General features: G+C 34.9%; 4 protein-coding genes across 4 annotated transcripts; 3 read left to right on the top strand and 1 right to left on the bottom strand.

Annotated features, from left to right (window-relative positions):
• The first annotated feature begins 3,574 nt into the window (after window positions 1-3,574).
• Window positions 3,575-8,055, top strand: LOC110908621 (PLASMODESMATA CALLOSE-BINDING PROTEIN 3). Its single transcript, XM_022153559.2, has 3 exons — window positions 3,575-3,948; window positions 4,053-4,086; window positions 7,571-8,055. Exons 1-3 carry the CDS (start codon window positions 3,642-3,644, stop codon window positions 7,827-7,829), a joined length of 600 nt encoding a protein of 199 aa, XP_022009251.1. The 5' UTR covers window positions 3,575-3,641; the 3' UTR covers window positions 7,830-8,055.
• Window positions 8,056-10,292: 2,237 nt separating this feature from the next.
• Window positions 10,293-12,449, top strand: LOC110908620 (ER lumen protein-retaining receptor). The gene is made up of 6 exons (XM_022153558.2): window positions 10,293-10,533; window positions 11,249-11,514; window positions 11,686-11,801; window positions 11,894-11,967; window positions 12,058-12,121; window positions 12,212-12,449. The coding sequence occupies exons 1-6, from the start codon at window positions 10,443-10,445 to the stop codon at window positions 12,246-12,248; spliced, it is 648 nt and encodes a 215-aa protein (XP_022009250.1). The 5' UTR covers window positions 10,293-10,442; the 3' UTR covers window positions 12,249-12,449.
• On the bottom strand, window positions 12,447-15,091 carry LOC110908619 (ankyrin repeat-containing protein NPR4). The gene is made up of 4 exons (XM_022153557.2): window positions 14,537-15,091; window positions 13,788-13,937; window positions 13,193-13,698; window positions 12,447-13,116 (listed from the first exon to the last, which is right to left on the bottom strand). The coding sequence occupies exons 1-4, from the start codon at window positions 15,042-15,044 to the stop codon at window positions 12,514-12,516; spliced, it is 1,767 nt and encodes a 588-aa protein (XP_022009249.1). The 5' UTR covers window positions 15,045-15,091; the 3' UTR covers window positions 12,447-12,513.
• Window positions 15,092-23,254: 8,163 nt separating this feature from the next.
• Window positions 23,255-25,960, top strand: LOC110908618. Its single transcript, XM_022153555.2, has 4 exons — window positions 23,255-23,397; window positions 23,525-23,788; window positions 25,384-25,507; window positions 25,738-25,960. Exons 2-3 carry the CDS (start codon window positions 23,567-23,569, stop codon window positions 25,495-25,497), a joined length of 336 nt encoding a protein of 111 aa, XP_022009247.1. The 5' UTR covers window positions 23,255-23,397; window positions 23,525-23,566; the 3' UTR covers window positions 25,498-25,507; window positions 25,738-25,960.
• Window positions 25,961-26,310: the final 350 nt, after the last annotated feature.

Raw genomic sequence — 26,310 nt, 5'->3', positions numbered from 1 at the left:
TCCTTTTATTTTTATCTTGGCTGTGGAAGCACTCTATAGTTTCATGATTAGTGCTCTAGTGCCGGGATAATTAAGCACATAAAGCTACCTAACGAGGGACCAACGTTAACACACCTTGTTTTTACGGATGACGTAATTATCTTAGGGGAATGTTTGACACAAAACATATCCAACATTAGGTGTCTAATGAGATGCTTCTATCTCGTTTTAGGGCTAAAAATATATTTACAAAAATCTTCTCTATATGGGGTTGTGATCTCCTTGGATGAGAACACCTAATTGGCAAAACTCCTCAACTGCAATCCTGGGACACTTCCCTTCACTTACCTTGGTCTCAAAGTCGGTGCAAATATAAATTTAGATAATAATTGGGCACCGGTAATTGATACTTTTACTTCACGTCTTTCACTTTGGAAAGCCTCTACGTTATCCATTGGTGAGAAACAGGGGCGGAACCAGAGGGGGGTCAAGAGGGTCCGCTGACCCCCCGGACATAGAAATTTGTAAGAATTTTATATGTACATTATGAGATTTTTCTAGGAAAAAACGTGTTTTAGACTCTCTAGTTGAAGCCGGTAGAAAAGAGAGTCTTATGATGACCCCCTGACAAAGAAGTTCTGGTTCCGCCACTGGTGAGAAAGAAGCCACGCTGAGGAAAGATAACATTCACTTAAATCGCCTAATGAAAGGCTAGGTGGGAAACAGGCGAGATGTCCAATTCTGGACCGACACGTGGGTCTTCAACCTTCCATTTCAATACCTCGCTTGGTTCTCAATCGAAAAATTTAAAGGCTGCATGGGTATTGATAGTCTAAGAACGCCAGGTTCAGTGGTTAATATCGATTGAGCTGGCACCGAGCACCATCGTCAAACATTGAGTTAATAGAGCGTCAAACATTGAGTTAATAGAGCTGAATGGGATCATCACCGTCCTATCACAAATAACCATTACGACTAGGAACGATAGTTGGGTTTGGCAGGCCGAAGACCTTGGAACTTTCACTATGAAATCTATGCGAAAGATCCTCTCAGATTCTCAGGTAATAACTTAGATCCTTGTGATTTTGTCTTTGATTGGAACAGGCAGGTACCACGCAACGTGAACATTTTCAGATGGAGGATGAGCTTGGACCGGCTTCCCAAGAGAAAGGCGTTGGAGAAATGACATATCAACAGACCCTCGGTCATGTGCGTGTTATGCAACGAATCGAATGAAACAATTGAACACCTATTTACATCTTGTTTTGTTTGTTCGGTCATATGACAAATGGTTTCATCATGGCTCTCCATTCCAACTTTATATGCATACAGAGTCTATGATCTCTTGGGGTTGCATTCAAACATATATGTTCCAGCTTCAAAGAAAAAGATTGTGCAAGTTATTATGTTGATACCATGTTGGGGTATTTGGAAGTTTCGCAATGAAGTCATCTTTTCAGGGAAAATGATTGATATAGCAAGACTTATGACGGATATTAAAGCTACTTGTTATATTTGAGTGAAAAATAGAACAAAAATGTCTTCTGTAGAATGAGCAAACCGGTTAGCTTTTGACTTCCTCTAAGGTAGCGTTCGTTTCATGGAATGGAATGGGATGGAATTGGGAAGCTTTTCTTTGTAAAATTGATCTTAATTTGGGGAGGGAGGAATTTGAAATCCAATGAATTTCTTTAATCAATGAAATTTGTGACTATTTCAACATTCCATTCCATTCCTTCATTAGAGTGAAGGATTTCTAAGGAATGTTGAAATAGTCACAAATTTCATTAGAGTGAAGGATTTCAAATTCCTCCCTCCCCCAACCTTGATCAATTTTACAAAGAAAAACATCCTAATTTCATTCTATTCCATGAAACGAACGCTACCTAAGTTGTATGTATATTGTTGTATAGTCTTTTGTTTCTAATAAAATCCGTTGTCATAAAAAAAATTAAGAACCTTAATTATCTTTTCTCACATATTAATTATTATATCATAAATTTAATTTTAAATTAAAAGATTTGTAATTACTAAATATAAATAATAAAAATACTAAACTTGAATTATCAAAATAAATCTATACTATATGATAAAAGAAACCTGATTTTGTACACGTGTCATTCATTAAATATGTCTACATTTGTAATTTCCTACCTTTTTATTCTTAATATTATTATTTACCAAATTAACAATTTTTTTATTTAGTTTACCCTTATCTCTTATTTTATAAAAAAATATATCGATTATTTTATCTCTTATTTTCATATTGCATTTTTTTTAAATTTAGTTTGTACTTATCTTTTCCGTTCAAATGGGACAGAAGTAAAATTATTGGGTTTCACATTTGTAATTAGTTATTTTTTAGTAAGATGCTATCGTTCTATTTGCTCATGTTCAAAATAATCAAAAAAAAAAAAAACTCAGTTATTTTTTATTTCTAGGAAATCATAATCCATTTATTTGATTCAATCATTCTAGAAGTTTTAAAACTAAAATATAATCTATCATAATCAAATTCATATTTCAAACCTCAAAATTAACCATTCAATAATCACAATTACTCACACGTATAAGCCCATATATAATCTAACCTACTTTTAATAAAGGATTCCAGTTAATTCTACGTGAAATTCATAAAGACTTTTTGTTATACACTTATTTCATATATAATCTAATCTAACTTTTAATAATGTATATATGTGTGAACGCTCGGAGGGCAAAAGTGAAAATGCACTAATTTTAACGTTATTTCACTAAATTTGTGAAAATAACGTTAAAAGCAGATGGTTAATCATGCATCATCATCATCACGTGGTGGCGTTGATAGCAGAAAGACAAAAGGGAACATGCACTAATCGGTCTTTATCCCGATTGTTGAGTGTTATGTGCCTTATGTTCAAAGCTTGATGCAAAACTACTATCGAGTCGGGAGTCTTACTGAAAGCAGCCTCTACATCTTACTCTCCTCAGACCCTACCTTAGCTTTGCTATTTGTGGGATTTACTGAGTATGATGATGATGTTGATGATGATGATGATGATGATTTAGTATATATAATTAGATTTATTCAACCCATATAATACACGGGGTTTATAAAGATATACTTTTTTATTATTTAGTTTATAAAATTACATTTATCCAACCCGTGTAATATACAAGGTTACAAAATTACATTTATTTAACCCGTGTAATAAAGATATAACTTTTTTTATTATTTAGTATATATAATTAGATTTATTCAACCCGTATAATACACGGGTTTTTATTATTTGTTGTATAAAATTACATTTATTCAGTACAATACATGAGGTTCTTAGTTATATAATTTTTTATTATTTAATATATAAAATTACATTTGTTCAACCCGTGTAATAAACGAGATTTTTAAAGAATAATTGTTTTAATTTAGTATATAAAATTACATTTATTCAACTCGTGTAATACACGGGGTTCTAACCTAGTATTATAATATTTATTACTTTAATTTTATTTGATACATTAACACGGAAAAAACAATTAAAAAACAACTCAAATATAGTAAAGATGCAAATATATATATATTCTAGAACAATCTTAAAAACCCTTCTCTCACCATCAATACAAACACTCACAAAACGTGTGTTGTTTCGTATCTGCATTTCAAACCTCAAAACACTCTCGAAATGACAACATTCCCCAATGTAGCAGTCGTTCTGGCGATGCACCTACTCATCGCCACCAAACCTATTGCGGCGGTATGGTGCGTCGCAAGAAACGACGCCAGCGCAGAAGCGCTGCAGAATGCGCTCGACTACGCCTGCGGTGCCGGAGCAGACTGCGCGCCGGTACAAGAGAGCGGCGCATGTTTTGTTCCGGACACCGTCCAGGCGCACGCGTCTTACGCGTTCAACAGTTATTACATGCACTCGTCAATGGATCCTGCCGCATGTGACTTCGCCGGAACCGCCACCATTGCTAAGACCGATCCTAGTTAGTAGAAATCACAGTTTTGCCATTGAATACAAACATTGTTTATGGGGACTTGTAACCTAATTTTTTTTTTTTTTTTTTTTTTTTTTTTTGTGTCATCCCAGGTTACGGATCTTGTGTTTATCCGGCTTCTCCTAGGTATGTCCTAATTCCTTTTCCACGTAAGCTTATTTTTCTATGTACTTTTTATATTTGTTTAAAGTTGAGATTTTTTCAAGAAAAATGTTGTATGCCATAAGCTAAAAATAATGTATTAAATCAAATACTTTAAAGGTTTAAATTCTGGTAAAACTTAGAAAAAAATAGTTTATACAGGAAAAGACCAACAATTTTTATACGAAAAAGTCACTGTATTTGTGTACTCGTGAAATATATTTAAAGTAATGATTTGTTAACACTTAAAATTGTAAAAATAATATTATGTGGATTTTGTATATAAAAAAGTTAGAATGTCATCATATTAGACAAGTTAAAAGGTAACAACATATTATTTTAGATATATTTCATATACATATTTGAACGGCAAATATATTTCATATATATATTATTTTAGATTTAGATATATTTCATATATATATTATTTTAGATTTAGATATATTTCATATACACATACTTTAGAAGTGAGGAAGTTAAAATAGCAAAAATGAACCAAGAGATTTTCTGGTATTTTTTTACATGCTTATAAATTTTAATATGTTAAAACTATTTTTAGTAGCTTTTTCATATAAAAATTATGTTGTTTTTATGTTAATAATAAAAACGTGCTATAAAATGTGAACGATTAGTACTTTTTTAATAAAGATTAGAGTAAATTACATAAATCGTCCTTTATGTATGTCAATTAATGCAAACTGTGTCATTTATCTTCAATAATTACAGAAAACGTACTTGATGTTTGCAAACTCTTACAAGTTATGTCCTTTAGCCCTACCTCAGTTAATTTTTTGTAGTTAAATCTGACTAAAATGGAACCCACATGTGGGTATTTTGGTCATTTTACTCTCATATGAGGTCCATTTGGTCAGATTTAACCACAAAAATATTCTCATGTGGAGTCAATTTGGTCCGATTTAACCACAAAAATTAACTAAGTTAGGGCTAAAGGACATAACTTGCAAGAGTTTGCAAACATCGAGTACGTTTTTTGTAATTATTGAAGATAAAAGATACAGTTTGCAATAAGTGAAATAAAAGACGATTTTTGTAATTTACTCTAAAGATTACGGATTACATATTTTATTAGAAGGATGAACATAATTCTTGCCTTTGTCCACATAGTGTTGCTAGATTCTCATTCTCATTCTCAACATCTTATATTAGAAAAACCATTAAATGAAAATAAATAAATACTACATAAATAGAAGGATGTTTAAAAGTCTGCAAAAAGATGAAACGATTTATAAACTTTTATTGAAAGGATAAACAAAAGAGTATATTGATTTGAAATCTTTTGACATTATTGGTGGGAGTTTATACAGTGAGGAGGGACATATCACTGTCTGGTGTTCGCGTGCAAGAGGGTGTAATTTTTTGTTTTGTGCGTTTCGACACGTGTCGTCATCATATGGGTCTGTTGTTTTCGGTTTCATTTTCCAACCCTTCGATTACTGTGTTTTGTCTACACACTCTTTGACCAGTCCCCTCTCAATATTTCTTTATTTTTATTTTTGATAGAGTTAATTCCATCCTTAGTCCCTGTGATTTATAAGAAATAACAAGATCAGTATTAATAGTTTAAAATGACATTCTAAGGTAATTTTTAATTTTATAATAACCTAGGGTACTGAGGCTAACATATGTTAGTTTTCTTTGTTAGGTTCTTGGGCATTTAAGTCATTTTACATCTAAAGGACTAATTATATAACTATATGGTTAACCAGGTACTGTTTTTGTAATTTACAAAAAGAAAAGATAATAACATTACATGAATACATGGACTGTTTTTATACAGTAGTTTTTTTGTTAGGTTCATGAAACTTATAAAACGAAATCGCCTGTGATCGTTTCCATTTAATACCCCTAGTCGCCTAAAACCACTCAGAGTCCAGACCAAAAACCAAGTATCCCGTCACCGGTTATCAACCAGTAAAGTGGACTGAAAACAGGAATGACAATCCAAGAGAAGGAACGATCAGCAACCCGATTCAAGTGACAACCTTCGACGATAAACAACATCACCAGCAAAACGATAGAGATCCAAAAAGTGATAAAAACAAACATCAACCTGTACTCATAAATGCACCGAACCAGAAATCGGCTAGCATCCAACCACCATTATCGTCGGTAATCAACCAGAATACCTCCTTCACATCCCTTGACTATCCTTCACCGTTATCCTTCCAATACTACAAAACACACACACACACACAACTAGGTGTGTTTTTGAACATCCGATATAGATGAACAAAGTTGCGGGATCCAATAATTAAAGCAGTAACAAGGAGAGGTGAAATTAAATGGTTCTCCTATGATCGATGCACACCTCGTAAACACTGAATATCGTCATCTGCGGCGGTTAACTGCGGATCGATGGTGGTTAAAAGGGTGGGTTTAGGACTAGTTGGGGGAAGAAAGGGGTGGCGGCGATGACTTGATTTGGTGGGCTAGTTGGAGAGAGAGCGCTAAGATAGAGAGATTTGTGTTTAAGTTTTTAAAATTTAATTTTGTTTGTTTAAAATTATTTTAGATAAATGAGTATTTAACATAAATGGCCCTTGAAGTTATAAAGGGCAATTTTGTCATTTCGTTGAAATCTAACGAAAAAAAACTAACATATGTTAGCCTTGGTACCCTAGGTTGCTAGAAAATTGAAAGTTGGCATCCTAGAATGTGATTTTAAACTATTAGTACCTTATGTTATTTCTTATAAACCACATGGACTAACCATGTAATTAAGTCATTTTGATATGAAAAATTCACGTAAAAACCCTAAAATATACAATTACCGCTAAAAATGTACAAACAATTTTGCATAACGTATTAGTAGGGGTCCGATTCAGCTGTGATTGAGATTAATTTTTGGCTAAACCGCTAACTATGATTTTTGGGAATCGACATACCGAACACTAGAGCTGGCGGGTTGGTAAGTTGGGCCAGTTATTTTACCACTTTGAACCATTTTATTTTTATATTCCAAAATCAATAATTTATATAAAAAATAAAATAATAAAGATCTTCAATATTATAATACATATAATAACTACTATAAGTATATAGTCCAAAAATAAACAAAATATATATAAATAATAAAGGTCAAACCGTTGGTTCGATTTAAGAGCCAGTTCCAAGTTTCAAACCGACCAAACCGATAAAACCACTAAGCTGTGAAAACCGAACCATTTGGATATCAGACTATCGATTTGTTTCGGTTTTAGTGGTTTGATCGGTTTCAATGGTTCCTGAACACCCTAACTCACAAACACTCTAATTCTACTCTTAATCTACACCTTTGTCCACTGTGGATTTGTGGTACTTGATCCCTTACCCTCACAAAGTTCAATAAACATCAACATAAATAAATTATTATTCTATAACATTAACCATTGTTATTCAATAACATTGTTTATACGTAATATGCATGTTATGTAATATACTAATATGTATGGATCGTTATGATTTGCAGCACTGCTGGAGGAGTGAAAAATCCACCTTTAGACACTCCAGTGCCTGCACCACAAAATGGAGACAGGAGCGGAGGAGCATTAATGCCGCCTGCAGATATGAATTTCACTGCACCGATGGGGAATGGAGAGGCGTTAACTCCGCCAGGCATGGCACCCGCGATGGACAACACTCCTCCTTCCGAAGCCTTTTCAGGGTTTTCGGTGTCGAGATTGTTGGTTACGGGAATGATGTTAATGGTTTTCTTTCTGATGTTCTAAACAATGGATATCTTTGTTGCATAACTTGTGTTGCTTAACTCAGAAGTAGAAGATAAGGAAAGCTGATTTATAAGGAAAAAAAAAACCGTGTCAATCATTTGGGGTTGAAGGATTTTCGGTTGGTGGAGAGTTTCGGGTTGGCAGGTTGAATTCTTCAACCCTAGCCCAATCCATATATATTTGTGTCGTATTTCAAATCGATATGTTTTAGGGGTGTTTGGGATTACTTATTTTAGTGACTTATTACCTTATTGACTTTTTGAAAAATTAAAAGGTGTTTGACATGAAATTGTTATGTGAAGGGGAAAAGTCAATAAGTTGTTTTGAAAAACTAAGCCAAACACGGCCTTAGACTGGAGGGTGTGGGGGCCCCAAGGCGCTATCGAACCACACCCTAGGCGCTATGGCGGGGCGCCATTGAAGGCTCGCCACCATGGTAATGAGCTCGTAGGGCTTTATCAGGTGGGGCCTATAACTTGTAAACCAATCAAAATTTTTTTTTTTAATTTTGTTTAATAGGGGGCTCCATCCACACCCTAAAAAATTAAAGGGGGGCTCCATCTGACGTGGATCCTATGTGAACTTGATAAAGCCCCATGGGGCTCCAACCACACCCTATAGCCTTAGTGTCCGTATGTGAATATGAGTAATGCCTAATTACTTAGCAATCATTTTAAAACAATTAATGACTTCATCTTAAATTAAACATTTTAGAACCAGTGTCTTTTTACGTTATTTTGATTATGTATCTCTCAGTCATAGCTAAGAAGCTTGGGTTTAAAAAGACGAATTGAAATGATTGAAGAACACATAATTAGAACTAACAATTAGAACGCTTACAAGCAAGCTACACTAAGGGATGATCTGTTAATCTTGTGTTGAGCAATTAAGAGGTAGCTTGCTAGTATGTTTCTAGAACTTACCCATTAAGAGGTTCCACAAACCATTAAAATGTGTCTTTTTAAGTGAATCAAACAAACTCTACCTCTAACCGATTCAAAGGTAGCATGTTAATCTTGTGTTGAGCAATTAAGAGGTAGCTTGCTGGCATGTTTCTAGAACTTACCCATTAAGAGGCTCCACGAACCATTAAAATTTGTCTTTTTAAGTGAATCAAACAAACTCTACCCCTAACCGATTCAAAGGTAGCATGTTAATTGAATCATTAAGAGACCAAACAACCCCTAAGTTCACGTAGTATGACGTTTGAAACCCAAACAACCCAACCCCACCTTCCCAAATACTTCGATGACGAAACTTGTAATACCCTAAACCTTAATCTATTAGTTATAAACGTGTGACATGTGAAATTTATATTTTATATTTTGTCAAATGAGTAAGTAACAAGTAGAATGGTTATTTGAAATAACAAGCAAAAATAGATGAAAAAACGTTGAACACCATACGCACGTTACGGCGTGTTAACTTCCAAAATTTTGAACGAAACGTAAAACAAAAAAATTGCGAAAGATGAAAAGTACGGGGGACCAAAGTTGAAAATAAAAAAGTGACGGGGTTAAATTGAAAAGATAAACTTTGGGTTAAAAGTAAAAAAAAAAAAATCAAATGAGTTATAAAAAAGTAACGGTGTTAAATTGAAAAGATGAAAAACTTTGGGTTAAAAGTAAAAATTAAATGAGTTAAAATGAAAAAGATAAAACCTTTAGATTAAAAATGAAAAATCATTTTTTTTAAAAACTCCCCATGCATGGTATACAACACCATAATAAAGCAATAAGATGTTACTAATTTATTCTATGAAAATAATAAAATATATTATATTTGATCATACTCCGTTAACTTGGGTCAAAGGATAGAGAAAAATAAGCTCGTATTAACAGTATAATTGTAATTTTATAAAACGTTCTATTTTAAAAGTTATAAGACGAAAACAAGTTAACCAGCTGAATGAATTATAATTATAATATAGAGAAAAATGTCAGGATAATCTATATTGTTTCCTCAATTTTCACCTATAGTTTATACACTTCTAAAATTACAGTTATAGTTCCCAATTTTTGCATATTCGTTCTTGGATAGTCCATAACGTGGATAGGAGTTAGTTTTTGGTGTTAAGTGGGTGTGAAATGACTAAAATGCCCTTAATATTAAAAAAAGAGTAAATTGTCAAAATCGTCCATAAGGTTTGGGCATGTTTACCATTTTCATTCAAATAACATTTTTATACCATATACTTTTTTATTTTTGTGATTTTTTACCATTTTCATATCCATATGTTACATCCCAAAAGTAACCCCTTACCCCACTCCTAGCGAAGAGCCATACTAATGAGTTAAATTTGGTTATAAACTACTAGAACAATAATAATTCATGTATCATCAAAAGCACAACAAAGTTTTTTATACACTAGGCTTTTTTGATGAGGCCCAACTTGATTTCTTACAACCCGAGTCCATGAGAAGAACCTGACCCGTTTCATGATCCACTCACTATCTTCGTTTCGTTTCGTTTCGTTTCGTTTCAGGAGGTTTTACATTTGGGGAAAGAACGAAAATACCAGAAAGAACGATCTCATTCTCTCTGCTTGGATCACTCCAACAGATCGCTTTCAATACCACATTCTCCAAGCAGATCGCTTCCACATTCGCAACCATGAATATATTCAGACTTGCAGGCGACATGACTCATCTCTTCAGTGTTCTCGTCTTGCTCTTGAAGATTCACACCATCAAATCATGCGCTGGTACCGATTTCCTCCACATTTCATCTTTTTTAGATTTCTATTCTCTTTAGATTTCTCAATTCGTACCTTTCTCAGCTTCCGTTTTCTCTAAATTGCCGTTTTATTTCTTCATTTGGTGACGAATTTGTGATGTTGTTGGTGATTTAGGTGTTTTTGGATTGATTGGTGGTGGTTTTGTTCATTAGGAGTGATTTGCCCTATTAACTTCTTGTATATAATTGTATAATGCAGTGATTCTTAGCTAATTGTGTGTCTGGTGTAGGTTCCGTTGTCGGTTTAGCATTTAGGGTTGATGAGTTAGGGCATTTTGTAATTCGTGTGAGGGGAAACGTCAGAGATTTGTTTTGATGAAAAATATTGCAAAGTTTTTGTATCTGTTTTCGGATAAGAGAGGAATTTATGATGTCATTGGCGAAGTAAGTTATTTTCGGATTTGATCGTTGATGAACATTCAACTTATATTGTGTTATCTGTTCATTTAAACGTTGATTTCTGATAATTATGCAGTGAAATTTGTTGATAGTATGGCTAGTTGTTTTGTCCATCAGGCGTGATAGTTGTTCTGTTCACGTGTTTGCTCGTTTAGCTTCTTTCAGTTATGGAAGCATTGTCTTGATCCCTGCATTGCTTTATTACCAGCCTGTATCGTTTTTTATTTGGAATGCAAATGACATGTCGTTTGATCGTTTTTTTTTAAATCTAATATTGCATTCAGGGATTTCACTGAAGACTCAGGAGCTCTATGCACTGGTGTTTACTACTCGCTACTTGGATATATTCACGGATTTCATTTCACTATATAATACTGTCATGAAGTTAATCTTTCTGGGGAGTTCGTTCTCTATTGTATGGTATATAAGGCGCCACAAGATTGTGCGTAGATCATATGATAAAGATCAAGATACCTTCCGCCATTATTTTCTCGTGATTCCTTGTTTGGTTTTAGCTGTGTTTATTAATCATAAGTTCACTTTTAAGGAGGTACACATGATTTTATTTTATTTTTTCTAAGGGTCAAATAATCTGTTTTAGTTAAACAGTTTCATACTTTTGATTAACTGATTATTGTGACTTCAAATTGTAATAATCAATTTTTTAGTGTTTGGACAAAATGTTTTTTTTTACATATATTTTAAAATGTGTTATGAGCAGGTAATGTGGACATTTTCTTTATACTTGGAAGCTGTTGCGATACTCCCGCAGTTGGTCTTGTTGCAAAGAACTAGAAATATCGACAATTTGACTGGTCAATATGTGTTTCTTTTAGGGTAAGCACTTCTTCTTTACACTAGTAATAATAATATTATTTTATATAATGTAAAATGTTCGCTTTGATTCTTTTCATTTTTTTTTTCTGCAGAGCATACCGTGCATTGTACATTTTGAACTGGATCTACCGCCACTTTACCGAGCCTCATTATGTTCACTGGATCAGTATGTTTCTTCCTCATTATGTTCATTATACAAATTATTACATTTTATGATAAAGTATTAATTGTTATAATGATTTATTTGATATTGCAGCTTGGATAGCAGGGGTAGTCCAAACATTGCTCTATGCTGATTTCTTCTACTACTACTTCCAAAGGTAAATTTCCTTATCAACCCGTTTAAACCGAAGCTATGTTACCGACATTTTGGCCAAAAATTTAAAAGAGTTTTCTTTTTCCGAATACAGCTGGAAAAACAATGAAAAGCTCCAGTTACCTGCTTGATGCTCGTTTTATGATAATGATAGTCAGGCGATAGAGTTTTGAGAGTCTTACTTTATATACTTTACTTTACAGAGGAGCTTATCAGCGTATGCTATTTCTGTTATTTTTAGTGCTTTCTTAACTTAGTGTAATGTGATTTGACACTCTTACTCTCTTCCAAATTAACTTGATCAGATATACTAGATATTAAGCTTATCATAATTTGGATAAAAAGTAATTTGAATCTATTTACATTAACGTAGGAATTTAACATGCTATTAGAGTATTAGTCATACATCCTTTTGTTAAAAATGCTTGGCCCGTATGTAGAATAAACTAGCTCGACAAGCAATGGGAACTGAAGCATAGCAAATAATGTCACGGGTACTGATGCAAACAATGTAACGGGTGCCGCAATCCATGATATTTCATCTTGAAGTAGTATTGCAAGTGTTGCACTAAACGCAATCATTGTGGCAGCGAGTGACAAAAAAAGTGATACGAGCGCGATCATCATTCTTTTAGGTAAAGCATAGAAAAAATCCTCTTCTGCATACCGGGATGTTAGTATTGCTAAAAACATCAAAACAGAATTCGTTGAAGCGAATAACGCAATGGCATCTGATACTATGAATAGGAGAAATGTTCTATCACTTTGGAATAATGGTAGACCGTCACTGTTGTTGCCACCTGGCACTGTAAAAGCGGCTGCAAAAGCCATAGTGACCACGAGTGCACCGACAACCGTAGATGATGATGCCGTGTCTTTCATCCATGCTTCTCCTTCTTCAAGTAAACCCTTGTGTTCTTCTGTAAATACCGCTCTTGGTGTCTTGTGATCTTTGTTTAAAGTGTCTTTATATAACGGTTCCACATGCTTTTCCACTTCCTGCGAGAAGTTTATTTAAAATCGCATAATCACTTTCAAAACAAGTATCCAAACACACCCCAAGCAGTTACGTTACCTTGAACCACTGAAGCTCGCGTTGCATTTGCAAAGCGGCCCCGCTGACGGTCTTAAGGCGTGGCAGAGGTGACAACCTCGCAGCTAAATGCAACGGGTTATCTCCGTTAAGATTAGCAGTGGCCGCAAATACTTTATGCCCTGTCATTTGATACACGAGATTGAACACTTTTTCTTGACGATATCTTATGGCTGAAAGGAACAAATAGAACCCTTCATCTTCATACCATACTATGTCCGGGTATGTCTCGACACAAACTTTTATAAGTTCAAAGATCCCGGTTTTTACAGCTGTAGAAACTGCAGTTCCTAGCACATCCCACGCTATAGCATGGCTTCCTTTTTCTATAATGACCGAACACATTCGTTCTACAAGTTTGAGTGTCTGAACATGCTTTAGTTTCATATTATAGATATCTTTAACACACGGGGCTATGAGCAGGATAAACTTTGAGACGAACGATGCCCAACGGTGGCCTGATGCTTTTTCAAGATTCACAGGAATACCTTATTTAACACAACCGACAATCTTTCAGCTTAATGTAAATAGGATTTTAAACGAAGACATGTAAATTTATAGGCTATAGAGACCATACAGGTGTAGATGAGATGCTGGTAGAACCACAGCTGGCTGCCGCTAGGAAAAACGTTTGGTTTTGTAGCCAAAACTTGCAAGGCAGTCTGGCCTTCTCTATCTTTGTGGGTAACCAAATCCGGGTACTTTTTAACTAGATAAAGTGCTACATCTGTAGGACAAGGACACATGCATACACCATGGCATTAGGATTAAGTTTCATAAGAGTAATCTCGGTTTTGAAAAGCACGCATGAGACGTGAGATGATTTGGAAAATGACTCTAGGCCTCGAGTCGGTGCCGGCTGATAAAAAAACAACCAAAGGGATGAAGAGATCATGAATGGTTGTACATTGAAAATTGCCTTGTGTATGTGAAGCTCTCACATCATGCCTTTCTCCGAGGCGTGCCTCGCGCTGGCACACTTTGGCTTTCGGTACTTAAACACCTCGGAGCGCCTCACGATACCGAACCCGACCCGTTTAGCTAAACAGGTTTGCGGGCTCAACCTGAAACTGACCCGAACCCGTTTAGACTAAACCCAAACCCAAATTTCGTGTTAGGCTAGTGTCGTGTTTTCAGGTCGTGTCAGAAATTCACACCCCTAATTGACAGATTAGGCAGGTCGGGTAACGTGTTAAGAGTAGAAACAATTCATACACCTTGAGTCGGGTCGGGTCGGGTCAGGTCAGGTCAGTTTCACTCACAAACACTTTTTGTCTTTGCTTAACTTTTATAAATAGTTAGTTATAGATAATATAAAATACTAACCGCAAAAACCGGCAGTTAGGGTGAGTGTAATGAGATCAGCACCAGAAACACCAGTGTATGGACTAGTCCCATCCTCTCCCGGTTCATCTTTAGTAACCTCCAACAAGTACCATAATGTCTCCAACCGACCATACTTGGCCGCCAGTTTCAGGGCAGTGTGTCCATCTTTATTAACGATCTGGGCAATGTCTGGATCCTTTGCCACCAATAGCTTAGCATCTGTGGTATTTCCGACCTTGGCGGCATAGTGAAGGGCGGTGTTTCCCGACCAACTCGTGGTTCTTAGTTTCCGAACATCTGTATCCGCGATCCGCTCTATGATTTTATTCACAAACACGTGGGACGAGTTGGTTCCAATGGCGATGTGTAGTGGTGTTTCCCACCAGCAGGTGATTTTTGCATCCAGTTTATCGGGTCGAATATCAAAGATGTGCTCCACCATGTCCCAGTTGTCGCTCATTGCCGCTTTGTAGATCGGAAGATTGCGGATGGCGTCATCGATGTCCATCGTATCGAGGCCGGAAGTTGATTAGCAGGTCTTATTAGAGAATGGGTTACATGAATATTGAGAGTTGACTTTATTTTTGGTTGATCTTCATATAGTAGGGATATATATATAATGGGAGCAGGTGGAATCAAGTAGCAGCCACAACAGATCATTACTTCATTCTGCATTTTCTAATTCCTTTTAGTCAATCCATATCATGGAAGTTATATTTTATTATGATTCCTATATTATTACATTTTCATCTAGTTTACGCATACTTTCTAATGCAATGCAAATTATATATAAAAGTTTCTTAGGAAATTAACAAAATATTTATTTAGTATTTTACTTTTGATAAATAAAATCTGAGTTATTTGAAAACGGTTCAGGTAAAGGTGGTCTATTGGGGTGGGGTGGCGTGGCGTGATAGCGAATTGAATTGTTCAATACACTCGTATTTATTTATGTAGTGTCGAGCCTATTTAAAATCGTGGTGTCCGTGTTGTGTTTTGGGTCGCCCTTTTTTATTTGCACTTGCAAATATGAGTAACAACCGGTAATTTTATAACAATTTAAACAATCAATTACTCCGACGCAAATAAAACATTTTTGTAGTTGATGTTCTTTTAGTTCTATTCGTTCTCTTATTTTCAATTCTTTCTCTTAGATCATGCGTAATAGGCAGGGGCAGACCCAGGTATGACCCTTAGTGGGCGAACGCACCCCTTGGAAAAAAAATTAGTGTATTTTTTAGGCAAAAATCCCGATCGCAAATTCGCACCCTTGAAAATATGCTTGAACCACTCATTCGCATCCCCAACAAATAATTCCTGGGTACGCCACTGGTAATAGGCATTATAGGGATTTGAATGGGCTTGATAATGCCCTCGACACCACTCCTAGGCGTTATAGGGGCATGAAGAGGGATGAACGTTTCTAGTATAACGCCAAATGAAGAGGAAAAAAATAGAAAGTAATGACTGAAAGGGCATTAAGGAGCGTTGACCATGACATATTAACCATTAAAGATGGTGTCCTGGCTAATTAGAAGTTTTGAATAAAGTTGTTTTTGATTAAAAATTTACAAAGATCTCATGTTGTAGGAAAATAAAAATTTACGATATCAAACTTTAAATTTTTACATGTTTACCCTTCTTTCATCTAAACTAAAATCGTTTTGAATCTCTTAAACGAGTTAATTGACTAAAATTACATATTAAACGATCAACATTTAGATTGACATACTTAACAACATGAATTGACCAATCCAAAACTTTTTTATATTCGTCTAGTGTTTGTGTCGTGTAAGAAATAAATTTATCGTTCTAGCGTTGGTTTGAATATTGATTTCAAAAATCTGATTCGAATACCAAGCGGGGTTGGATGTGAGGTTGATAGATCCACAAGAACGAAGTCAATGATAATATTCATATTTGAAAGATTAGCATGATAAACGTTGATGTGAGGTTTCTGCATACATTTGATACAACTAATATATAAAAATGTCTTTAGGATAAAAGCAAAATATATATTTAGTAATTTAGGGGTGTTAAATTTGTCGTGTTCGTGGGTTGGCAGGTTTAACCTGACCCGAACCCGTAAATTTTAGACGAACACGACCCGGACCCGGACCCGGACCCAAACCCGAAAATCATGTCATACATGTGAACCCAAACACGACCCGACAATATCTTTTCCTCTTCCATGAATCGACTAGGCTAACTTAACAAGCATTTCACCAATTCATCAATATGAGCTTATACAATATGTAAATCAGTGTAAACACAACACAACTAAAATCAACAATAAACAATCAAAACCCTTTAGTGGGTTTTGTTTTTACTCGTACTATCATACACTGATTAAAGGGCAAATGTTTTTACTCGTACTATCATACACTGATTGGTATTTTAAAAGACGTTTATTTGCTATCAAGCAAGGCTAAAACGATAAATTTCTATTTGTTGAAATGTATAGTCATTAAACCTCAATACCGATGATCTAATAGCTTAGGGGAGGGGGTGGTTACTAGTGATAGGATTCTATCACTCCCACTATCCAATCAAATCATGCCATGTCAGCACCCAATATTCTATCACTAGTGATAGAAATGTAGTGGGGGTGGTATCACTAGTGATAGGATTTCAATGTACAAGTATTAATGCACAATGTACAAGATACACATTCATCACCCAATATCTTCAACGCGTTATATATATAACGAGTTATACTCTATCACTCGTTATGGAAGTGGAGGTGGCGGTGTTCCACGAGTGATACTATTGTATCACGGTAAATAACGTATCCGCCCCGTGTAGCCTTAGTGATATAATCCTTATCTCTAAAAAAGGTGGCGTGGGTTCAAATATGTGAAAACCTAAGTTTATACGTACTTTCTAATGTAAAGTATATATAAAATTTCTTTAGGATCAAAAACATTATATATATTTAGTATTTTTTTTTTTTGAACGGATTAGTATTTAACTTTTGATAAATAAATATTTATCCGTGACATTGTCATTTTTTTATTTATCTTCTTTTTTATCGATTTATATATATATATTTTGATTCTCGTTTTGAACATATATTCAAATAGGAGGAGATTTTAGAGAGAAAGTCAAACTAATTTGTAACGGGCCTACAATCACTTTCATCTTTTGGTTGACTATAAATGCGTCGTAATCTCAAGATTTCTTGGAGAGAAAACATTTATATATTATTTAATTAGAATTCGGTTAGAAACACAATTTGAATTCTTTGAAAACGGTTAAGTGGGTCAATTGTGGTGTCGTGGCATGGTAGCGGATTGAATTTTTCAACACGAACACCACTTACATTTATTTGTGTCGTGTCAAATCAATTTAAAGTGGTGTTCGTGTTGTCTTTTAATTGACATATTTAATATAACATACCATATTAACTTATTCAAACCTATTTATTTTTGCCTCTTTGTGGAGTGTAAGCCTTTTGATTGACATATTATAAGCTTTGGTTTGAATATTAATTTTCTAAAGTCTGATTTGAATATCAAGCGTGGTTTAATTTTGAGTCAATGGTTTGATGTGACATTAATAGATCCACAAGAACGAAGTTTGCCGTTTATGTATACAACTTATGCATAAAATGTCTTTAGGATAAAAGCAAAATATTTATTTAGTATTTATTTAGCGTTTGATAGATAAATATTCAACTAAGATCTGGCATTATCATTTTATATCTACGTGTTGATTATATTGATTTGATAATGATGTAGCTAAGTGTTGCAAATGCCTCACAAGGGCTGTTTTGTAAATTTTGTGTCTCCTTGCGAGCTACTCACACGTAGGAACTTCATATAATCTATCTAGGATATTATGTGCGCTAAGAATGTGTTGTAGTTTCGTGACATTTTTATGTTCATCAGCTTGCTCTCATACCACACAGACTTTGCGGCCTTTCTCTCTCCTTCCCACGTATTGTCCGGTGTCTCTTCGTGTACTTCTCACAAGCCATCCTATGCAAACTTAATAAACATTTCAACAATTGATCAATATGAGCGTATATATAGTATGTACTTCAGTGTAAACACAACACAATTAAAATCAACAATAAAAGATCAAAACCCTTAAGTTGGTTTTGATTTTACTCGTATCATAAATGACATGATGTTTTTTGAAGGTATCAAGAGGGTAAAAGACTTTCATTTGCCATCAAGCTAGGCTAAAAAAATGGTGTAATAAGATTATGGAATTGTAGTTCTTGGCTGTGAGAACGAAGTGAAGAAACAACTATGAAAAAAAGTGCTTGAAACTCAATACGCATTCATTGTTGTATAATTGGTCTATAACAAGTAATTTCAAAGAAATAACAAACCTGGAACCCGAATTGAAATTGCAAAGTTTGTGATAAAACCTGGATTAATCTCTGAATCGTATGAGAACTATCAGATAAACCTATTTGCGGGTTACACGCAATGATTTATCGGATTAGACAGAGATCACTCTTATTGGAATTGGATTTGATGAAACTGTGATATCAAGAGAACAAAACTGTAACCGTATATGTTTCTTTTTGTTTTTGTACGTCTTCTGTGTTCGAGAAAAACTACGAGCATCTATCTTTGTATCCTTTTTTATTGGCCAAAGGACTTAAAAGTCTTATACGGACTTTCGAATTCCAATCAGCCATATTGGCCTTTTTGCCATATCATATGTACATTAATTTAATTTAATTCAAGGCCCAAATAAAATAACTAATAAGTTGATTGCGATGGCCATTATACATTGTAATGGATCTTTAAATTCAATTGACCAAAACAAGTTCTTTACTAAACTAAAGGTAAATCACATTAATGAAATTTGCAAAACCATTAATAAACTAAAATACATTAATCAATTTTAGATCCAAAACAATATGGCCATTATAAAACCACTAAGCCCAAAAGGATGTTATATAAAACTGAAATAACATTAGAATTAAATCGAGCCCGCACACTCGCGGCACTTAACTCGTTCAATCTCCAATGTTATTTTCTCGATCAACAAGTTAATCCAATATTCTAAAATCGTTGATAACACTAAAATCACCAACATTCGTTAAATTAAATAAAGCTTGATGTAGACAATTATGTTATGGTATGGTTAACGAGGGAATAAAGGGTTTATTACAATGTTAAGTTGACATTATTATATGCCATTAAAAAATGTCAAATAATCAATTTAACCACCGGCGGCCCTGGGGTGGGAGGGGAGGACCACCGGTCAGGACCCGATATTTCAAAGACACGTTATTTAAAAAAGGAAAATTGGTTTTTAATAAACCAACCTTTGTCCTGTTGGTAAATAATAATCTTACCTACGTAATTGGTATACAATAATCCTACCTATCAACATGTTGGTACTCAATGAACTTCCGTTAATTTTTTTTAACTGAAGTTAGTTTTTAAGTTTTATTTATTACACAAACAGTCCCTGTAGTTGTAATTTACTAGTTTTAACTATTTTATAAAACAAAAAAACCTTAAGGGCCATGTAATTAAATTTTATATATACATATGTGTACTAGTTAAAACTAGTAAATTACAACTAGAGGGACTATTTGTGTAATAAATAAAACTTAAAAACTAACTTCAGTTAAAAACAATTAACGGAAGTTCATTGAGTACCAACATGTTGATAGGTAGGATTATTGTATACCAATTATGTAGGTAAGATTATTATTTACCAATGGGACAAAGGTTGGTTTATTAAAAACCAATTTTCCTTTAAAAAAAACCTCCATATGTATTAAAAAAGTTAATAGGGTATATTCATACAAACACCAACATAGGCCTACTCAAAAAACTATTCTTATGATTTAGATTAGTTATTAGCCCATTGACATTAGGTTAGACCTTTAGCGAGTCTAATACCCAATTTTGTTAAGGCCTAAGGGCACGTTTTTTTTAGTTCGGACAAGGTACACGAATTCTCAGGGACGACCCTGAATTTAACCTACAAAGCTTAGCATTTTGATTAAAAAAAAGCTTATCCTGATTTTAGGTCACAACCCACAAGATTATGCATGATCATAATAAATAATAGATTGTCTATTATAAATGCAGGGAGCGGATATCGTACATGACAGTTTTAACGTACGACGCATATCAGTTTTAACGTACGACGCGTATCTGACAATTACAGCCGAAGATTTCCAAGATTAACGATTTAAAATGGCGCGATGGCAATCACGTAAATTAGAGGATTCTACAACTGAAAAAACAAATAGAAACCCCCCCCCCCCTCAAAGATAATATTAAAAAAAATACATCGTATAGTGTTAACGAGCATTTCATTATCTTTAATTCGAGTAGATTATTGCTATAGTTTTCTTAATTTAAAAAAGTTACAAGTTATAAAGTTACGTGATAGTTGTTGGTGCATATGTCTGTCGACTTCGTCTTGTATCGAGTCTTGTGTTAAATTAGATAGATCAGGGCACGAAATACGAGAAATGTATGTTTATGGGCATTTCGCACGAAATGACATGTAAGTCATTTCGTACGAACCATTTCGTGCGGAATCAGGTTGCCTATAAATACTAGTTCGTGCCAAATCATTTGTAAGGTTGTGATTCCGGTAGCGAAGCTCTGCCGAAGTGTCTCCAGCTTTGTAATACGATCTGATATCAATACAGAGACAGTTTAAAGTGATTTCTTGTTCATTACAGCTGAAATAACTCTGATACATCTGTTTCCGCCTTTTGTATCGGACGAGATCTCTTCTGAACGACTCGTTTGGGTCTGAAAACGATCTCACAATTGTGTAACATTACGTGATTATGTTCTAGTACGTATTTACGTACTGGAACAAAATCATTGAATATCTAAATCACGTACCATATGTGCAAGTAGTAACAAATTCTCAAAGTAACACTACATCTATAATTATGTACCAAATGATCAATGAATACCTAAATCACGTACAAGATACTCATTGTATATCTAAATCTAGAATCACGTACCATGTGTGTAAAAGCAGTAACAAATGCTCGATGTAACACTACATCCTTAATCACATAATGACTTATATTACAAATCTACTCATGTGATAGCATAAAAACAATTAAGTTCTCATTATATTGAAGGTATAATTACGTAATAAACATAACTTTAGTAATAAAAAAAACATTATACAATAAAAAAATTTATAATAACGTAATTACGTACTAATACATAATCACATGACATTACACTTGTTACATATCGTACGTTATTATAGATGTAGGGTTACATTGAGCATTTGTTACTGCTTGCACATATGGTACGTAATTATGTACTAAAACATAATCAAGTAACATTACACAATCACGTAACATTATAGCTTGTAAAATAAAATAAAAAAACCAAGAAAAAAATACGAATGACGTGCTCAAATTAAAGAGAATGAAATGCTCGTTAATACATTATAATTTTTTTCAAAACATATTCACATATGAAAAAAAGTTATAGTCATTTGAAAATTATTGGGGAAGTAAGTCACGCAATGAAAGGACGATAATACCATTCCCACCCAAAATTAAAAATTACACGTGTCACACCGAGATTGTCCTGTACACTTTGTACGATAATTCCATCTTGTACGTGATTCGATGCCTATTAATGCATGAGAAAATGCATTGAGACTGATATCGTATTTACTCGTTTATTTTTTAATAGCAAATAAGAGTTTTACAAAATTGATCGACAAGTCTGCTTATTTAGCTTGTATATTTATCTTGAACGAGTCAAGCTAATTTAGTTTTTTTTAACGGTAAATTTGGATCACTGACGGACTACTGGAGTATCATCGTGCCACCAACGGAACCACCTGATCACATCCATCTCCACTAGGAATAATGTCTATACACCAAGTAAGGAGGAAACCTAATAAATATGGAACCCCTCTCTTGTGGGAATCGAACCCAGGACCCATTGGCCCCGAAGTCTTATCCCACCTCAAGATGTCACTAGGCTATAAAGTTAATTCAGTTTTAACTCTTCAAGTTGAGCTCGATGTTAATCTAGTCAGCTTAACCTGGCTCGTTTATTTCTAACAAGATGAAATTTAAGCGAGCTCGACTGGTAAAGAATCGAACCAAAATCATTTTTTTAAATTGCAGTTAAAATTAATATCTTTTGCATAAACGCAAAGTTTATTACACAGATTCAATATGGCCCAACGATAGATCAATTTAAAACTTAGTCTAAGATTCATTAAGATTGGATAGCAATTTGGATTATAAGTTATAAACATTATAACTTTTTTTTTTTTGAACGACAACAATGGAACCTTTATTCATCATGAAACCCGACGCATAGCAAGGAGCTATAAAGCCATAAGTACAAACCAGAAAATCAAGAGAAACTTACATCAAGAGAAAACAAACAAACAGACTATACAAACTTTCATCTTTTCGGGATCGAGAAATAAATATTATAACTTTTGCTTAACATAAATGAGTCAATGAATAAGTTTACCTTTAACACCAAATCATTAGCAAAAGATGCAATTTCAAGTTTGCTTTTCTCAAACTTTTTACAAACGAATTTCGGGTAGCGAGCTTTTCGAACACTCCTACTTTAACACTATTAAAATATGAACTTTAATTGTATTATAGCAAACAAGACATTTAAATTTAAATTTTGTTGTTATTGTAAAGGAGGTGATTTGAGAAAAACATTTCCGACTGAAATGAAAAAAAATCTAACTTTGAGGGGGTAAAAATGCATTGTTGATTTATTGTTGTTTCTAACAAAAACCCAAAACATTTTCACCGACTTGTATATCAATCCACCCTCAACCGGCGAACCTCCACTCCTCCGGCGAACGGTTGCTAGCAGCGACGTTATCAACCGTTACTTCTAACGGAATATCCGGTCAGTCTCTTCATCGTTACTCTATTAAGTTTCCTTATAATTCACATCCATTAGCTTTTAAGTTAGTAATTGAATCATATAAAAGTCAAAACCCTAATTATAATCCTGACTCTTTCAATTGAACCAGAATTTGGGAAATTTGTGCAAGAAATTGATTTGAATAAGGAGGATGGGGTCTGGTGAAGCTTTGAAGGCTGCAAAGGTTTATAAAGAGTTGATGAAAACAGTGAAGAAACATATTGGGAAGGAAGAACATAAAGCTCATTTTAGAGAGTTTATAAAGACAGAGTTTAGGAAAAGTGTTGACGGGTTGGAGTCGTCGGTTATTCAGCAGAAGATGAAAGTTGCTAGTGATTATAGTTATCTTTTGAGCAGTGTTCATCATCATCAGGTACACATTTCTGTTTGTTTTGTGATAATAGTTTATATACCGCGTGCGATAATTGTATGGTAATCGAAGCTCAATTAAGATTGCAGATCATAGTTGGGTTTATGGTTTGATTAATTTGTATACGTTTACCACTGGGGTTGGTGGTCTAGTGACAAGGCAAAGCCTTTTAATACGCTTAAGTACGGTATGACTATGAGGTCTTGGGTTCAAGTCTCACAAAGAGCAAGAGATTCGCAGTTCAAAAGAAACTGGTATATGTTTTTAAAGTTAGAGATAGGTTTAGACTTCTGTTTTGGTTTTTGGTAACTGTGGAAACCTGCTAGGGCCACTAGGTTGCTTTTGAACGGAAACATCCCGAGGTCTCACCAATATCGTGCTAACCGGCAAAGTTTAAAAGAACGGAACCGAGCCTCGAGGCGATCCGAGGTGGAATTAAAAAGTTAATATAAGAATTATATATCTTAAAAAAATAAAATACTAAACATCAAAAAGTGTAAAACTAAAAAAACACACAAAAAGTTTGTAATCAAACTCGAACAACATAAAACGCACCACTTTCTAACTGGTCATCCTCACAATCATCTTCCTCAACCCATGAGGCGCCGCCTCATACATGTTTTTTACCGCCTGGCCTCGAGGTGTGCGCCTTGACCGTTTTTTAAACCATGCTAACTGGTGGCGCTAGGTAAAGCCATAGTAGTCAAAGGCGCATCCTAGGCGTCCAGGGAAGACGAGGCTCAGCTAAGCTGCCTTGAGTGCAGCTAGGCGCACAGACATAGTGAACCGGCCTGAACTGGCAAAAACCACTTTTAAGTTTTAACTGGTCTGAAACAACTTGAAATGGTTTGAACCAGCCTTAATTTGCCTAAAACAAGTGTAAAACAGTCTAAACGAGCCTAGAAAATTAAAGATGACCTGGAATACACATGTGCTTTGCTTGCCTTGGGCCCTAACTTTTTAAGCACCTTACGCCTAGGCAAAGGCAACATGCTCACCCTTTGCGCCTTGAACGTGTCTTGAGCCTTCGACTACCTAGGGTAAACGTTGTTTGCGTTGGGCACGTGGCCTTCAAGGGCTAAGAGCATTCACAAATCACAATGCTCCTATGTGGCAAAGGTCTGAAGTTGAGGACCACCGGCACCCCCCATGAACTGATGCTGCGTTGTGGAGTGAAGTCCGGCACACCCATGTCCGGATTTGCAAACCTCCAATGGACCTCAATGTGGGGCCCTCCTCTCTCATATACAAATACTAATTATATAATTTCAATATTTATTAATGGAGGTTTGTGGAGGTTCGGTGTTGTGGGAAAAATGAGGGGGTTTTGAGGGAGGTTTGAAATCTTATGTGGCATGCTGAGGTGGAGGTCTGTAGCAACCAACGTTGTGGATGCTCTAAGGGCTAAGGTAGAAATCAGGGGAAGCTGTATTCGAACTTGAGACCTCTGTTAGAGGGGAACCAAACGCTACATACCACTATGTTATAATTAGTTCGTTTCACCATATTTGGGTTTTTTTTTTTTGGATTAAAGTAAATGATGTTGTTTCCGTGATGCCCACCTCACATTGAGTTTGGATTTTCTTGTGACGCTGCAGGACTTGTTATTTAGCTACAACATTGCAGTCGATAGATCAGACGAAATGAAAAAAGTACTTGGAAAATCTGCTGCAAGTGTCGGTCTCCAGCTTCCTGAGGTTTACCAGCCTTGAAATTCAGCAGGTTATTATCCTTCTCACAATCCTATTTCATTAGGCCCAGGTGGGTATTCGGGTAATCATGAATTTATACGATGCATAAACCCAGAGAGTGATGTCATTCTAGTTTCATATTCTACTTTACACCAATATTACTTAAATATTTCCCTTGCCCAGGTTTGAACCTGGGACCTCCCGTTAAGAGAAAACTCGTATGAAAGAAAAAAGAATCTTGATCTTTTTTCTGTTGTGCAGGGAATAAAGATGAAAACGGGTTTGAATATGTTTGAAGCACGATCAATAGAAATTACTTTACAGAATAAAACTGCTGATCATCGATTGTTTTGATGTCATGAATTGAAGATTTTGTTTTGTTTATCATCTTCCTCCTCTCACAATCCAGTGATCCACCAAAAACAAAAAATTTGACTTAATAATATTTAGATTTGTGGCACTTGAGCCGCCTTTTCCATCGGTCTTAATAGTTTATTTTTTTTTCTTGACTTGCGTTACCTTTATCACTGCATTACTTTGATCAGTTCAACTCAAGTGTATATGTGATGCTCATGCAAATGTGTTGCCATCGTTAGCAGCACCGGACTCGTGTACAGCCATTGCTTGGGATGTTAATCACCAATTCTAGGATTTAAGACTGGCCCAACCGATTTGTATAGTTGGTTGTAAACTTCGTTAGACACCATCGTGTTTGTTGCATTGACGCCATCATGTCTGTTGTACAATTTTCAAGAACCTCATCGCTGTCTCGGATGTGTAATGTCAATGCCTTGTTTTAAAATGCCTTATCCCACAGTATTGAAACCATCACAA

The sequence above is a fragment of the Helianthus annuus genome, chromosome 14 (assembly GCF_002127325.2).
Source record: "Helianthus annuus cultivar XRQ/B chromosome 14, HanXRQr2.0-SUNRISE, whole genome shotgun sequence".
Classification (NCBI taxonomy): domain Eukaryota; kingdom Viridiplantae; phylum Streptophyta; class Magnoliopsida; order Asterales; family Asteraceae; genus Helianthus; species Helianthus annuus.
Note: the sequence above shows the minus strand (reverse complement) of the source record. Positions and strands in the feature narration are given on the sequence as shown.